The sequence below is a fragment of the Fulmarus glacialis genome, unplaced genomic scaffold (genome assembly GCF_000690835.1).
Source record: "Fulmarus glacialis isolate BGI_N327 unplaced genomic scaffold, ASM69083v1 scaffold26807, whole genome shotgun sequence".
NCBI lineage: Eukaryota > Metazoa > Chordata > Aves > Procellariiformes > Procellariidae > Fulmarus > Fulmarus glacialis.
In genome coordinates this window covers 1-16856 of record NW_009225496.1, presented here as the reverse complement: position 1 = coordinate 16856, position 16856 = coordinate 1, and the positions used below count along the sequence as shown (strand labels likewise).

The window sequence follows — 16856 nt, the reverse complement described above, 5'->3', positions numbered from 1 at the left end:
TTATCGATTTGAAAACATGCTATTAGAATTTACAGAGGACTTCCAAATTGATTCCCTCTTCATTCTGTTTCAACTTCCACTATAAAACAAACAAGCTGGTGTATGGGGGCTCTTAATCTGTTTATTCTGCCTTTAAAGTTATATTTGCAGACTCACTGTAGTATCTGCAGATTTGTCATTTCCTGAGTGATTGTACGCAGTGCTGGCTGTCAAAGAACGGCCACTGTATTGATGTACCTCTACTGACACGACCAAAGAATAGCACATGTGAGAAGTGAAATGGGCACTTGGAAGACTCGCAGACTTCATAAAAAGGAAAGAACACCCTTGGGTAATATGATCTTTGAATGTGAAGGATGAACTGACACCACTATTGCCTGTGAGGAATTTTACTTTGCACAACCCTTAAAGCTATGAAATTCCTCTCAACATAAAAAGTGGAAAAAACCCACCAGAGAACAGACGGCTCATTTATGAACCCGTCTGGGTCATCTAGAATTTCTGCTAAGATTAAATTACACCCCTGCATGAATCACATTACTTTTCATCATAAAAGCTTTCCATTCTAACACCTTATTTACACAGATTACTAAACAAGTCACTACCACTTCAATCTGTAAATTAGTTTTAAATTGAAATATTTCCTAGTCCTCATTTTTGTACCGAAGACAATACATACATACACATAAGGAGTAATACAGGTTCTAACTAATCACTGCAGTATCTTCTGATGATTATTCTTCTATCAGTTTAAAATAGTGACCTCTACACTGAGGTGCTAATATGTATATAAAAGCCTACACAAACAATATTGCACAAAGTAAGATTTATAATAGAGTAACATATTTTAGAGACCCTTATAAAGAGAAGAGTAATAATTGATATTAAAAAGATGCATCCAGAACTAACACGGCATCTTTGCTTTTGTCTAGTCTAACATAGTGTTTCAAATCTTTCCTACCCCAGTGAAGATTAGAACAAATAAAGTTATCTGGACACAGCTTAAGTTGCACCAAAACCCAACTTGTACTCTAAATGTGGGGAGGGGGAAGGGAGAGGGAAAAGGGGACAGGAGTTCCTTCTGATGACTGGAAAGGGTAGTAATAAATGGGGTGAGTGAAAGTCAAATACAGATTACACGTTAACATCCAGAAATATTGAAAGATTGTTTAAAAACTGTTGATAGCTGACACTCTACATATTTAGCATGTGCCACTGATTTTTCCACAGTACCTGGGCACCCAGAAGCTACACATGGAAACAGCAGTCCAATGCCATAATACTTTTTATTGTGAAATAGTAATACAGAACTTCCTAGAATAAGGACAGCCTTACTGTGTAAGTCAGTTATCAACTCAATGCTATTATATTAAGTGCATCAGTACAAGGGAAAGTGTGGTTCCATTGGACACGTTACGACCTGATCAAAACAAGCTGCCAAGTTGGTTAGTATTTTAAAGCCTTAAAGTGCTCAAAGATAGCAGTTTCCTCCACAAGACTACCAATAGGTTCTCTAATTTTGACACTAGTATTAATCATATTCAGGGAAGATGTGTTTTGGAAGCAAAGCCCTCACACCAAACAACATAACAGTGCTATGAAAAGTGTTAGGTCAGTAAGTCATTGCATTTCAACAGGATCAGACACTTTCTTCAGTTAATTTTAGAGATCACCTTTGTAGGAACTGTAAGAAATAGAGATCAATTTCTGTAGCTTGTATATAAACTCAACTTGTATATAAACCAACATGTCAAGAACAGACATACCAAAAAATTTCGCAAATCATCAAAAGTGCTGTGCTTTCTTTTTTTTTTTTTAAGCAATTAAAATGAGATGGGAAAGTCACTTTGCAAGTCTTCTACAAAAGCATCACTTTCTGGTTAAGATTGGAGATAAAGTAAAAGTAGGGAAATAACACTGACCAATATAGTTCAATCATTTTATGTTCCTGGAGGAATTTCATTCTGACTTTGAGGAGATATTCAATATCTCTTTACTTAAACAGAAAGAAGTGGTAGACCACTGTTACAGGTTGTACTAAGGGGTTAAAATACAACTTGAATTTTGCATAATCTGTGTAAAAAAGATATGCTTGACATTTTGGAATGTCACCTTTCTTTATAGAATTATAGGCAAGATTTCTCCAATAAAACATAAGCCAGTTATAAAACTATAACTTCACATCAAAATTTTAAAAAGTTGTTAAAAAAATGTTTGATTATATACATATCACACAGAAGAGCCTGCATGATCCTGTGGATTGTGTTGCTGATCAGACTCTATTTTAAAACCTGGAAGGGGCTGGGCCACCTGATCTGGTTGCACAAGTCCTGATATTGAAGAAGCAGAGGAGGAGAGCACCCCTGTTGTTAGCTGCATTTCTATACCTGGTTCTTCAGACTCTATTTTTACACTCACACACTGGGGTTCACCTTCTGACTCTGTCTTTCCAGGAACACTACTGTTCAAGCTTGAGTTGCTTTCTGCATTTTGAGACGTCTCCCCCACAGGGTGATATTGTTTAAGTCTTATGTGCCAGGCTAAGCTGCAGACTGCTGACACTGTTTTGAACTGATGGATGACATTTCTAGGGATGAAGTAGATGTCATTGTCACACAACTGAATTCTAGCATAGCGAATGCCTTCCCGTCTCATTTGGTTTAGTTTGGCTTCATCCACCCACTGAACACACTGAGAGAAGGAAAGATGGTAAAGTTAGTGGTATACTCCGTTTAGAGTAAACAATTCAGTATCCACCTATTTTCAACCTACTTTGTTTCTAAACCAGAATGTTTCTGTTTAACAGGTAAAACTTCAAATTTAAATGAGAATTGGACTTTTAAAATATAATTTATCTAATGTGCACATCTTAGGGGAGGACAATGAACAGTTAGGAGCATTCTACAGTTATAGCTGAAAACAGTATGTTTGACATGAGGCTGCATTGTTTTGGCTGACAGGACTGAGTTCAGATGCCTTCATGTCCTAAGACAACATCAGTATTTTAGAAAAAGCAGAAACAGGCATACGTGACTTCTTAATCAACTTCTAACTGTTTCTATAGCACATACCATGACTCACAGCATAAATCCTAGCTTGGTGGAAAGGAAAAGCCGTTGGACTAGATGATCATTGTAGATCCCTTGCAACTGAACTATTCTATTCTGAAACATGAGAAGGGAAACTGCCCAAGAGAGCTGTGAACTGAGAGCCGCTGAGGATAAAAAAGGGCTGGCTATACAATGAACCTGAAAACTGTCAGAACCTACTTCCAAAATGCTAAGAATGAGCTGTCACTAGGAAAGATTCAATACCTGTGACACTGGAGGTTCATGCAGGTCCAACTGAAGTCTCTGCACAACATCAGTGAAATCTTCAGCATGAAAACAAACCACATCTTTGGTTATACGAGGCTGGTCACTCCTAGAAAAAGAGAATTCCAGGAATTGTTAAAGAATTTGAGTTATAGAGAATTATAGCTCTTTCCAGCAGAAAGTTTCATTGAACCAATGATCTACTTCAGTTCTACACTGCGCACAAAGTCTCCTCCCTTCTCAATATGCGTATTATTTTGAAAAGGAGGTGTAATTCACAGATTTATCTTTTTTTTTTTCATTTTACTTCTTTCTTGATGCATGCACAACAGAAGTGATGTTTTCATGGACAAATACTATACTGAAATGTCCAAGAACTAGGTTCAAATTGCCACTATCAAAGTTCTCTATGTTCTAGGAACCACGATTTGCCTCAATTGTTCCATTCTATAATTGGAATAATTCTGTATTAAGGGAAAAATGTAAAGTAACAAAGTAACTCTGAAGCCGAATAAATGAGGAGCTGGGTTTTATTCAATGGCTGTGAATCAGAGTAGAGGAAGTTCTGGCACCTTTTATTCATATGAAAATCTGATTATATTGCTGGTGATGCTATCCAATTTCTACTGTAATTGCTAGAAATAACAATGATGCAAGTCTAGTTTCTGTGCAAGGTCACCAGCCATGTCCTGGGTACATGAAATGAGAAAGCACTGTAGCTGTGAAATTAATTATGTTGAGTTCTTAGATTACTCTTACAGAAGTTAGCATTATACCTATTCAGGAAAAGAACAATCACAGATGATGGTCCAGGCATGGTATCTTAAGGCTTATTTTGTATGTCACTAAAATTTTCTGCAAACTACTGTTACAACTCTTCTACTGCCTCAAGAAGAGGGAAAATAGTAGGCATATAGCTTGTGTTTTTCAAGCTCTGAGACAGCATTTATCTCATTACAGATTTTAAACCATTTCTTTGATTAAGCTTGTTTTCCAAGGAATCTTCTTTTTTTAAGAGAGAAAAATGTTTCGAATTACCCCCTCCTACTAGAATAGTTGCTTTTCAGTGGCACTTACCATTCCCCAAACTGTACGGCCTTCAGAACACCTACAGCAGCTGTACTCTGCCAGTCGAACCCTTGACCCACATGATCAGCGTGAGCTCTTGTTCTGTCTTCAAACAGAACCTCACGGGGCTCACTGGTCCGAGGTAGGTACTGGAGATTCTTTATTTCGTTCATTGACCTGCAACATGATAAAGAGACCTACTAAAAAATGTTTCAGGCTACTCAAAAATAAATACTTGTATTAAAATAATCTTAAAGTGTTGTGTGCTGCAGGTTTCAAAATTAAAGCACTTCCCTCTGATTTCTTCTAGATGTTTATTTGACAAAAGATTGAAACAAAGACAGCAAAGTACAATTCAGGTTATGAAATCAAACTTTATAAAACAAACCTAATCACCAAAAAAAATGTTTTTGTTCACTTGTGCTGAAAGAATTCTTCCAGGAATTTAATGGTATGTAAAATAGAGCTATTTTAATAGATACTGAAGCTTAATCATTTGGGAGTAGGTACAAAAATTCTCTTGAAATTACAATTAAAATATGCTTCCAATTCTTTCTCTCTTAAAATTTGTTCTACAGCACACTCCTGAGAAAGATAGCAAGTACATATGTATACAACAATATTTCCTGAGAAGGAAGACAGTATCACAAGTGCTTTACCACTAATATTAAAACGCGACATGAACAGTGTAAGGATCTCTGCTGTTTTAGAGCATTTCACCTGCCCCCACCACCAAATTAGTTCTTTCCATAGGAATAAGATGAATAAAACAAGTCTTCTGAAGGACAATGAAAAGAGGTTTCAATCTTAAGAAAGCATTGATCTAGGACATACTACTATGAAAAGTGGTGAAATAAAATAACCATCACAAATAACATTTGTCCTATCCGCTAGGCCAATGTGAAACAGAAATTAAACTTCAATCTGTGAATTAGCCTTCTGAAGAACTAGTTACACATTTGTTCTCCAATCTAACACAGACATAACTGCAATGTTTTACCTTTAATACGGAAAGGAAAACAAAACATTACCGGCGCCGTTTGAATGGCGATTTTGGCATATCAGCTGTTGGGATCATCTGCTCTCCTGGTCTTACCCACATTATGGGACCATCATCACTTTGTGACCTGCACTGAAGTCTGAGACTAGAAAGAGTACCCCAGGGCAAAGTCATCTAAAAGAAAACAAAAACAAAACAACCCACAAAACACACATAACACAAAACACTGGGTGAGATAGAAAAATTAAATGATGCCTTTGGTAAAACTGGTTCAAATTTGCTGTCAAAAGAATTGCATAGAAACTAAAATAAGTTTGAGAGGTAAATTATATTCCAAGCTAACTTTACCAAATTTCATTTTTAGGGAAGTAGTTGGTTATGTAGTGCATATATATGATATACTATATTTAATTTTTTAATTATTCACACAACTGTAGCTACCTAATTCAGTACCTTTCGTATGGACATAGGAAAGAATGTACCTCAGTAGCCCAAACGATAAGCACATCAATAGAGAAAATACTTTATGGTTTCTAATTACTTGGAAATATTTAAACAATTACGAAGTTTCATATATCTATAGCACTCTAAACAAAACACGACAAGTTACTGCTTACTCTGAGAAATGGAGATTCTTCTAACATATCTAGAAATTCTGGGAAGTAGTCCCCAACTTCTTCATCCACTGCTCCAACAAGACTGATCTGCCGCATTGGTCCTGCTCTGTAGGTTCCACAGCAGTACGTTCGATTGACCTGAGTGGCCAGAAAGGAAAAGACAATACCACCACAGCTTTAGTTCTGTTACAAGATATTAAAATTGATTGATATAATACACTAGGCCACAGCTGAGATGAATCTTGGACTCATCTACATCTATTTCTTTAGAGATGCCTTTGGGAATATGCACAGAGACTGTTTAGAACAGATGCCCATACGGTATCCCAAGAGAAAAGAACTCCTGTCTGTATTACTGATAGGAAATACTTCTAAAGTTTGAATAATAGCAAGTTAGTATTTGACCAATTCAGGAACAATTCAACACTTCCATGCTGACTTGAGAAATCCACCACGCAAAGTTTCATTGTGACTCAGTCTTTCACCAGCAAACTTAAACTCTCTACTAATTTGTGCAGTTGACTCTTGCTTCTACATTTTTTAGAAGCTGTATGCTATTGAAATACGTGCATTCTTCATTTCAGTCATGTCCTATAGGTCTTTTCCCTATGACTGTAGTGAAAAAGTCTAGGTGTCCTTCATGCAGTGGTTCTGATAATAGCGCTATAGTGTATTCACAAAATTGGACAAAAAATTGAGGAAATGAGAGGTCTAGCTAGAAATCCAGTGTTCATGTACAACAATTTTAGCATTACCATTTGCAATATAACCTGCTGTCACTGCTGTGGCCAGGAACACTTTACTCTCCCTTACAGCTTTTTGCCATCTTCTGTAGCACAGACTGTCACTTTCCCAGGTCATCTGGAAGCTTTTCTTGCCAATTTCCTGTTCCTGGAGGAGAACCACTGGCAAGACTGCAGTGTTCTCTAGTCTCCTCCTATGGACTGCTGCTCTAACATGCCATATGGCCACAGAGTAGCTTGTATGTAGATGCAGCAGCTATTCAACCTTAGAAGATCAGAAATTCTGCCATAATTAGTCTGTTTTGTATACTCAGTTGTGTCTGAGCCCCAACCTTCCATCATTGTTCAACAGCCTCTCTACATTCATCAAGCGGTTCTAGTGGTGAAAAACTACAGCCAATCTCCATGGCTAAGTGGTGGGACAGGTACAAAGGACAGAGGGTTACTGGTAAATTTGCAATTTTATAGTCATGTTCAGAAACTGTGATGCCTTTTATAACTCCATTTATAGATACATGTAGGAAGCAACTTAGTTTTAAGTTTTTTAGTTTTAAGTTTTGCAGTTTAGCCAACAAACCAGATGTAGTTAAACTACTCCATGAAGTTAGAGAGATTAATAAAGCAAGAGTTACAGTTACTGCTGCAATTTTATCCTCTAGCAGCAACCACAGATATTTAGCTTCTTAATTATAGGAGTTTAGCTCACTCCTATTTCCAGAGTCCTCCTTTCTTTAGCTTTGTATATATGCAGTTGGCAGTTCTGCATTGATTGCACATACTTACATTTTAATTAAAAGCTAAGTCGTAGCCAAAGACTTCACATATAGCTTTATGCCTCAGTCCTAAGTCAGTTGCTGCACTGCATCACCTCTACCTGCACGTGTAGAAGTTTACATCCTAAGTCACTCTCAGAACTTCACTGTGCAGCTCAAGCACTCTACCTTCAAGTCCATCAAGACCACCAACAGCAGCTGAATGAGCACATACTAACTTTCTGGTTTTGACCATACAGATTTTATGAACCAGGCACTATCTTGAGAGGCTGTTAATTCTTTCTGGCTGTTGCCCTAAGAGAAAGTTAAGTCCCCAAATCCTATTAGAACATTACTGGTAAAGGTTCATATCTAACATCAGTAAAGTGGAACAATTTCACCAGCTAGCTAGAATGCAATTCAGAGCAATAGTACTGGAAAACCATAGCATTAGTCTAGTTCTGTGTGCCTACAGGAAACTAAGGACTGAAATGCTCTGGTCCTTAAGCCAGTTAAGTTTAACTGCCTGGTACTATTAAAGTAAGTGGAGATAGACTACTTCCAGATGAGATTTGTTCTATTGAAACCACCTGTTGAGTATTCATTAGTACTTCACAGGCTTTTGTCAGAAGTTAAAATGACTTATAAGATCATATGCAGTTTTTCCTTGTAATATTTTCAAAGGGAATGAAAAACTAGAAGCTTTAACTTTTTTTTAATGCACTGGTATGCAATGAAAAAATAGAAAAGAATTCAAGAGCTATAAAGGAGACACTAGAAATACTTTAAGGAAATCTTGGATTTCAGTGTTTTGCTAGTTTTTAATAGAATTTAAAGAAATATATATATTTGAGAATCAAAACCAGGACATGTTGACACTGAAAATATGTACCAATTCATGGCAATGCCCAGCAGGCTGTAGTATTCATCTCAAGCACCTCAATCACAGGGGCAGTAGTCTGCTAGTTCAGTATGCTGTAAAAAATTCCTTCACACAGTTTCTACCTCATCTTTAATTCCTCCAGAGCAGCACAAATACTAATACCACTGGTTAGGTTAGTGGTCTCAAGAATATGATGTATGCTAAGAACCTTGTGTGTAAAAACAAGCATGTTCATGACCATCTAAAGAACAGGCATCTTACTCATGGGACACTAAACCACCCAATTGTAAAGGAAGACCAAGTAACCTGCTTGCTGCACCTTCTTGCAAACTACTTCATCCTTTCATTTGCCAAGTGCTCTAGATGCACTCTTAACAGCTATATTAATTTCACAGCCATCTTCATGCACCCCTCTTTTCAGGGAAGAAAGATGAGACTATGAAATACCTGAAGCCACTTTGTTAAATCCACTAGGACCTTTCTCAAAGTTTCTTATTTTTGTTTAAAGTTTAATTCTTGTTTACTAACTTAACCTGGGTCATTCCAGTTTACATGGCTGTCAGAAGTTAATAACTTATTACCACAGCACCTTCATGCTATAATTTGTTCACTATGCTGCTTTAAAAACATTAGTGGATCATATGAGTATTAACTGCCACTATCTACAGATCAGATCATGGACTATCTTTACTGTTGTAAAAGGACCATTGGGCTAGTACGACCACTCAGGTGTCCTGTGCCCTTTCAAAATGCCAAACAGCTATCACTACCCTATGTATCCTCTACTCCATACAGTATCACACTAAAAGTGAAGCTACAGGCATATTTAAAATTTGAAATTAGCTCTTCAGTGTTCACAGACATTTTATAGCATGATGTGTTTCACACACTTGAGTGAGAACAGAAGTAGACAGCATCACTGTTTCCTGTAGAAGTTACAGATCTGGTATTTGCATGTTACTGAAATAATTCAGACCCCTGTCTCATGAAGGGCTAAGCAGGCAGTATACCTCTGTAGGGTAAGAAGGGGACATACAGATGAGGCATAGGCTTGAGACAAATGAGGTTAAGTTTCAGAAGTTTCTCTCTAGTTTCAAGAAATGCATGAATCAATTGACAGTTGACAGTATTTTAGTATGTCAAGTCAGCTATAAAACCAACCATGCAAACACTTTGCTACAAGGAAGAAAGCAAGAACACAAGAAGGCTTACTGTTTACAACAGAAGGAAGCAAGCAAGACAGGAAAACTCATTACAGCAAGGGTTAAGTGTTTGACTAAAACCTGTCAGATATTTCAGTAAGACCGTAGGACATCATTTATATGGCTTCAGTGATAAACCAAATTAAGTTTGCAGTACAGATGCACAATTTCTCCATTTCATACTTTGGTAGCTTCTGCTAAAAAAAAAATTCCCCTTCCAGAATAAGAGACCTTCTTCCAAGAGTAAGAAATGTTAAGATGGGGCAGACAACCAAACCATGATACAGTTCATGAACCAAAGCTGTCAGGAACAGAGTAACCTTTTCTAACAGTATGTTGCAGGAGTAGGAAAACCCATCCTATTATCACCTGTTGGCTGCTTCTCCCACCTCCTTCCCAGAAGCAATAGCAGCTTATGCAAAACCTACTCCCCCAACTCTTTCCTGGCCTGCTCCCAGAACCCCCACTCCTTTGTGGGAGTTTAACTGTTCTTTGGACCATATAGAGAACCAATCAGGCAGTTGATCAGTTTCTCCTTGGGAAAAAAAAAAGCAGAAGTGGTTTTTCAAGTTCGATACATTCCAATTCACTGAGTAGACCTAGAAGCAGTTGTACTGGAACAACTGATAGGGAAAATAAGAGTTCATTCTAGCTGCACTGCTAAGAACTTTCAAATTGAAGTATGCCCTTATGCGAAGAAAGCTTACAAATTACTGTTCAGTGATTTGAGTCTGGTAAGCTCTTAGTCCAATGAATAGCTCCAAACTAAAGCTTAGCTTTAGCACTAAAGTATTAGAACAAACGAGCCAGAACCAATGCAAGCAAAAAAATCCAGAGAACATTGAAGCTTAATTATTTTAATATACAGAAAGCAAACAGTTATACTACAAATACACATTGGAGTGCTTTGTTATAAACATTCAGTTTACATTGTCCTCACTGCCCTGAGAACAAAGGAATTCACCTTGAAAGGAGTTAATTATAACTAGATTTTTATGAAGTCTTCCAGATTAAAGTCCTTATTTTGAATTGGAGACACTTCCTACTAAAATTGTTTGTCTGAAAAGTTACACAAAACAGCTGAATGTTGTACAAGCCAAAGGTCACATTAACTTTCAGCTAACTTGCAGTTTACAGACCAAATTTTGATTTCTTGACACCAAGTCTCCAGGACTCAAGACTACCTAATGCTCAAAATCCCCTTGCCGTGGTATGTTCAGTATAGCAAACAAGTTCATGCATACAGAAGGTTCAACCTAGAATGGAAGTGACTTTTAACTGAGCACCTTCAATTAAAGATAGTATCAGTATTACAGCATATAACAATACTGTAACATGCTTAATCTGCACAGGCATAACTATAAAGTGCTTTTGTACTGTACAATTTCTCATACAGAAGGTCCAAAAGTGAAGCTTAGCCAATCTGTTCATTCCTCAATAGTGCTGCCAAGGAATAGCAGTAAAATAGCCAGACTTATCTACCCTGTGGTCTCTTAAGCATGGCATTTTAGCCTCCTCTATTTAAAGATAAGCTAGCTCGCAAAACTTGAGTTTTAGCAGTATGCAGCTACCATAGTTGAATCCACCATCAATTTAAAGGCATCCTTAAACTAGATACTTTATCATCATCTATATTCTCTGAAGAGTCCTGTTTCAGCTGTCTTAAGAGTTGTGACAACTATACTTCTCTGTTTGCTCAGTGTATGAACCACACTAACATACTTCAGCCAGAGAGGATTAACCAAGTCATGCTGAAGCTGGGTTTAGAGAGGTGTTTTAGACCAACTGAATCTTGTCATGACTCAATCTTAATCAAGTTGAGACAGTACTTAAAATAGAATTAATTGAAATACCAGCACAGACTCTAACCCAGTGAAGCCTCTTATTTATTACCATACATTCCTCACATGCATTTATAGTATAAACTGTTCATGTTCACAAGACGGAGACATTCACCAAAAATTGTTAAATATCCAATTGGCACTGTTTAGCCATTTTAGGGGTCATCACATGCACTCAAAGTAAATTAGAATGTAATGTAATTAGAATGATGTCAAAGAACATCGCTAAATCACTAATACAGAAGACTTTAAAACCTAACCTGCGGACAAGTTTCACATCTGCAGAGCACAGGTGTGTACTGTGCAAGCGTTCTTGCTGATAGCAGCAGTTTGTATGCTCATCAGACTGTTTTTGGAGTACTATGCACTCTGATGCGGCTCTGTCAGCGCAAAGAATTACTTAAACCAAGAAATAGAAGCTGGTTTAAAATAAGTGCTGCAGCAGCTATTCATTGTCAAATAAATTCATAAGCTAAGTGTCAGAATTACTAATTTAATGGTATCTATGATAAATGCTGGAAACTATTCAAAGACTCCACAAGTGACCATTCAGTAACTTTCTGTAAAGCAGTAACTGTTTTTCCAACACAAATCTTGCTTATATGCATTTGGTAAACTCTGGAGAGATCCAGATAGCCCATCCACAAGCATTACCACTTCAAAATCTGTTCCTAAAAAAGGTCTGTTCCAATAGTACTGAAGTGCACTCCACTACAGTTTCAGGTTTTTCCTTCCAACAAGTGAACCAGTAAAAGTAAGGTCTTGAATAAAGACTTTAAAAGTAATCAGCAGTTTGAATCTGTTCTCAGACTAGACTAAGCAGGAAGAGGTTTTATTCCATCTGAACCAAATTTATCTAAACTGTAATGTTGCTGTATCATAGATACTTCTAAGCTTGATCACAAGAGTCAAATGGAAGGGGTTTTCATATGGGAATCTTGAAATTAGCTTAGTTATTACTCTTGCATCCATTTAAGTTACACAGAGATTCAGTTTGAGAATTTAAGAGAGTTTAAGCTACTATGGAAATCAAGGTACTATATAAAATGAAAGCCTTTTCCAAAGGCAGTCAAAAAGATATTCTAACCACCTCTCCAAAGCTGGAAAGCTTAAACACCCAGCATCAGCTACTGATAGAATTAAGATTTTAAAAAAAACTTATTTGTTCTGAACAATATGCTGAAACCTGAAAAGTCATCGCAAAAAAAAAACCAGCTCAATCGAATAGGAAAAGCAGTGTTCGTCTTTGTAATCTATACAACTCTTAATACAGACTTGCCTATTGTTTTGAACAATGTCAGTGTTTTCCCAAGTTTAGAAAATCAACTGGAAGTCTGCAAGAAGATCAGTGCAGATCTTTCTACAGGTCACAGTTAGCAGTGTCTGAAATGCGATTCACCAACTCTTTTCATCTGCTTAGAAAAAGATTTGTGCCTCACCTATTTTAGGCCATCTCTGGTCTGGATTAATGAGATTAATCAAATCTAGGTGTTGTGCCACTTTTATGCCTTTAAACAGTTCTTACCTGAGAGTGAAAATTTGAAATTGTCGTTGTTTCAATGTCCTTCTTGCCCAGAATTTCCATTTTCACTGGAGTGTTAGGAAAGTTAAAAGCAAAGTAATCCAGGAAGTCTGGTAAATAAGCAGCTGCTCCATGTACTATGGCTAAAGCATAGTAAGCTGCATTTTTATCATTTTCACTGAATGACAACGCAAGAAACTCTTCTGCAAATCTCTCCATCTCCACTGGAGACAAAAATGAGAGTTCATCCATGTAAGCATGAAGGACCAGAGCACCACCATTGGACTGATGTTCTTCATGTATGAAGTTACTAAATTTAGTGCCAGTTTTCAAGAAGCTGCTGCGAACAGAATGCTCCTGGTGTGTCACAAATGGTGTTTGTACTCCCTGGGGTATTCGATATTCCTGCACACCCAAATTCAGTCTACAGAGCTGCTCATCCTTCAGATACCTGAAGGATTCCTTGTTCATTTCTAAGTTGTCACACTGTCCTTGAGACAGAGTCTCTTTGTCAATGCGAGTGAGTCCAGCACACACTGTCTGCACTTCTTTGTTGTACATCTTCAGGCGTTTTCCCCTCATATCTTCCCGGTGTTTCTTTTTCTTCTTTTTCTTTATCTTCTTCATAATAAGACCATCAGCTCTCTGGGTTTTGCCATTTTCATCTGGAGTTTCTGGCAGCAACAATAAAGAGAAGATTAGAGTTCTGCAGTTGCAGCATATTCACCCAAAAAGAATTAAGACCTCGCATTTGCTAAAGCTATCTATTCCCAGGAAGACTGACCAATAATAATACCTTGACTTTTGACTTACAAGACTTAACTATACAACCAAAAACACAGCACATCCAGTTATTATGCAAAGAAGGCCTGGAACTAAGGAAAACTTCCAAAACTCAAGCTTAATATTTTAGAAATATTTCAATCTTTAATAGATTTATTAGAATACCTTTAAAAGGAGTCCATATTTGAGAACATCTATAACTAAGTACATTAATAACTTCTGACATTTAAGGCAGTGCCATGCAGCAGAAGAGGATAAACAAGTATGTGTAACATTTAAACATTAAGACTTTCATTACAGAACACTTCCCTGATTTTGGATACACAATATAGAAGCAAAACAGAGTGCAACTGAAGAGGTACAAGCATTATTGACATTTAGAGGTAAAAATACTTAAAGCAGTTAGCTTTCTGGCCAAAAAAAAAAAATCTTAGACTGCTGATCTTTTGATTAAAGGATCACATCCACATCTTCAGCTATCTTTTGCTAGTCTTATAGTTAACTATTCAGTTAATTCAGAGCTAGAAATTAAGAGGTGGTTGTTTGTTTGGGTTTTTTTTAAAGGTTAATCAACCTGTAAAAGGCTAAAGGCTAGGAGATAAAACATTAAAAAGTACTTTTGTTGGGCAAAATGTAATAGTTTAATTGCTCACCTTTTAGGAATAAAAACTAATTCAAGTAATATTTAGCAAGTGACAATGGTAGTTAGAAATCTTGATGGTCCAGCTGTTAAAAAACTCAGTTGGCAAGACAAGATTTTAATCTGCCTGAATCAAAGAACTATTTCATGCCAACAATACACATAAACCTCCAAGAACCATATTACCAGGAGAGCTATGGGGATCAGAACAATCTGCTGCTGAAGGTAACATCTGACTAGAAGATGCAATAGCTAAAGTTTTTCAGTCTCCTGCAGCACAGGGCTTTGTGCTAACAAGATTTCCTTTCTTTGTCTGCAAAGCTATCAAATTTGTATTCCCTCTTTATTCTCTTGCAGTACTTGAAGTTAAAGAAAAAAACATGTTACACTGATCTATGCGAAAAGGTGTAATGATAAATACATGCAGCTTCAAGTTATTTAGTCTAACCACAGTATTTAACTATATCATTACTAGTTTGGTCTCGGAGCTCTTTAGTAAAGATGGTTGACCTTCATAACAGCCTGGTGTAATGAACAGAATTACTCATGAATTAAAGAAAGAGTTGATTGCTTAATACTAACTTCATAGAATTGTCTTAGGACCTGAAATACAAGTTTTCACAGTACTGCTGTTAGCCTTTACAAACAGCAAATGCCCTTATTTTTATATTACAGCTAGGGAAACCAGGAAAAGAAAGGTACTTGTTTTGGTAAATCAACCGAAACAGTTCTTTGAATAAGCTTTTCTGGAAGTCTCAGAAGTTAAGCATGCATAAGCTTACTCAATCACTAAGCTCTCAAGTATAGATACTGCTTTACAACTGCAATGAACATATTAATCACACAGAAGATCTTTGTTCTGGTGGGACCAGAGATTCCAAGCTGAAACTAAACAAGAATTTCATGCCACCACTGAGCTGTTGGGAATATTTCCCTGTAGATGTTTCTAAGTTAATTTTTGGTTGTTAAAGGTGTCTTATTTTAAGCATTTCTAATTTTAGATATAGTTTTAAAACCTCAGACATGCACTAGTTTTAATTCAGAGTATCTTCCTGTTTGAAGATATTCCCTAATAGTAGACATACACCCAGCACTCTTTGCATTTTGGAACTTCCAGTGAACACTGGTCTATTTTCAGCATAAAAGCTATCCTGACCGCTGCTGTATCCACTGAACACAGCAGAGTCCCACTATTACAGTGAGAGTAACCTCTGTATTAAGTGAAGCTAGACAGTGACATTATGGTAATGCCTGACAATCTTGAAGGAAATATAGTTTTAATTATTCCTTTAAATAAATTGAAAGCCGCCAGTACCTCAAACATAAAGAAAGCTATAGCCAGGTCATTAAACTATGGGCTTCCACAGTGAGGTAGAATAACAGCAGTACCAATAACTCAGCTAGTCTAAAACTATTAGACATTGCATAACTGAACACACTAGTATCACCATTAAACAGCAAAAACACCGGAGATGTTCATTGTCACCTGTGGCCAAAGATAAGAACAGTACAGTCAAAGAAACAGGCAGTTTAATTAGTTAAATATAGAAATAAAAATTGATAGTGAAAGACAGGAAAAGAAATCCAGCTCCATCCCAAAACCCACTACATATGTAGTCCAGGACAAGTAGTGAAGAGCTTTAGACTTCCAGTTAGCAAACAGCTTTCCTTTGCAAATCTGGAATTCAGATAGTAATTTTAACAGTGTTTAAGCCTTCATTAAAAGAAGGCCTCATTTGATTACTGGGTTAGAACTGACATACAGTGACACTCCCAGTCTACAGAGACATACTACTACTGTAGTTTTGTCAACATTTATCAAGTTAAAGTTTGAGATTTACAATCCAGTAGCTCCTATAGTCATTATTCAAACACAGTGGTTTAGAAGCATTAAACAGTAGTGAGAAGTCTCTCTGTGTAATAGCTTTGCCCATCCTTAAGACAGTACTATCCAGAGTTTACACTATAGACCTAGCTTCTGTAAGCATGTGCATCTTCGGTTTCTTTGGCACAATACCTTCACATATACTCCTGAAGCATAATTCACAACATAGTATCTTTATTATAGCAACTTTTGCAATTGCTTTTTATTTATGTTGCTCTCACCAAAAGGCTTTTTACTATCACAAATTTGTGAGCAGAATCAAAACAGTCGTTCTGTACTGTTAAAGAAAGACACACAGCTCCCCACCCCACCCCCCCAAAATCCAGAGATGTTTTGGCCTTCCTATTAGAGAAATTTCAGGGCGTTTATTTAAAAAAAAAAACAAAAACAAGAAAACCCCACCAAACTAAACCAAAACAGCAGCTCCTCAGTTCTAGTATATGTTAATGCAAGCACAGTAGGAAGAAAGCTGTGCTATCAAAGCACTTGTATTTCGAACCTGCAATGAGGGCAGCTCTGACCAGCAGCACCAGAGCGGGAGCAGCACCAGCAGAGCCCCGCTCCTCGCACTGAGCCCGCGGCTCGGGTCCCTCTGCCACACACACC

At 37.1% G+C, this 16856-nt stretch overlaps 1 protein-coding gene across 1 annotated transcript; it reads right to left on the bottom strand.

Annotated features, from left to right (window-relative positions):
- Window positions 1-1800: 1800 nt before the first annotated feature.
- RSBN1 (round spermatid basic protein 1) lies at window positions 1801-13616 on the bottom strand (the record flags this gene model as incomplete). Its single annotated transcript, XM_009582506.1, has 6 exons — window positions 1801-2691; window positions 3315-3423; window positions 4392-4559; window positions 5414-5556; window positions 6000-6137; window positions 12946-13616. Coding segments are annotated over 6 exons (1691 nt in total), but the record flags the coding sequence as incomplete, so codon positions are not given.
- Between the last annotated feature and the right edge of the window lie 3240 nt (window positions 13617-16856).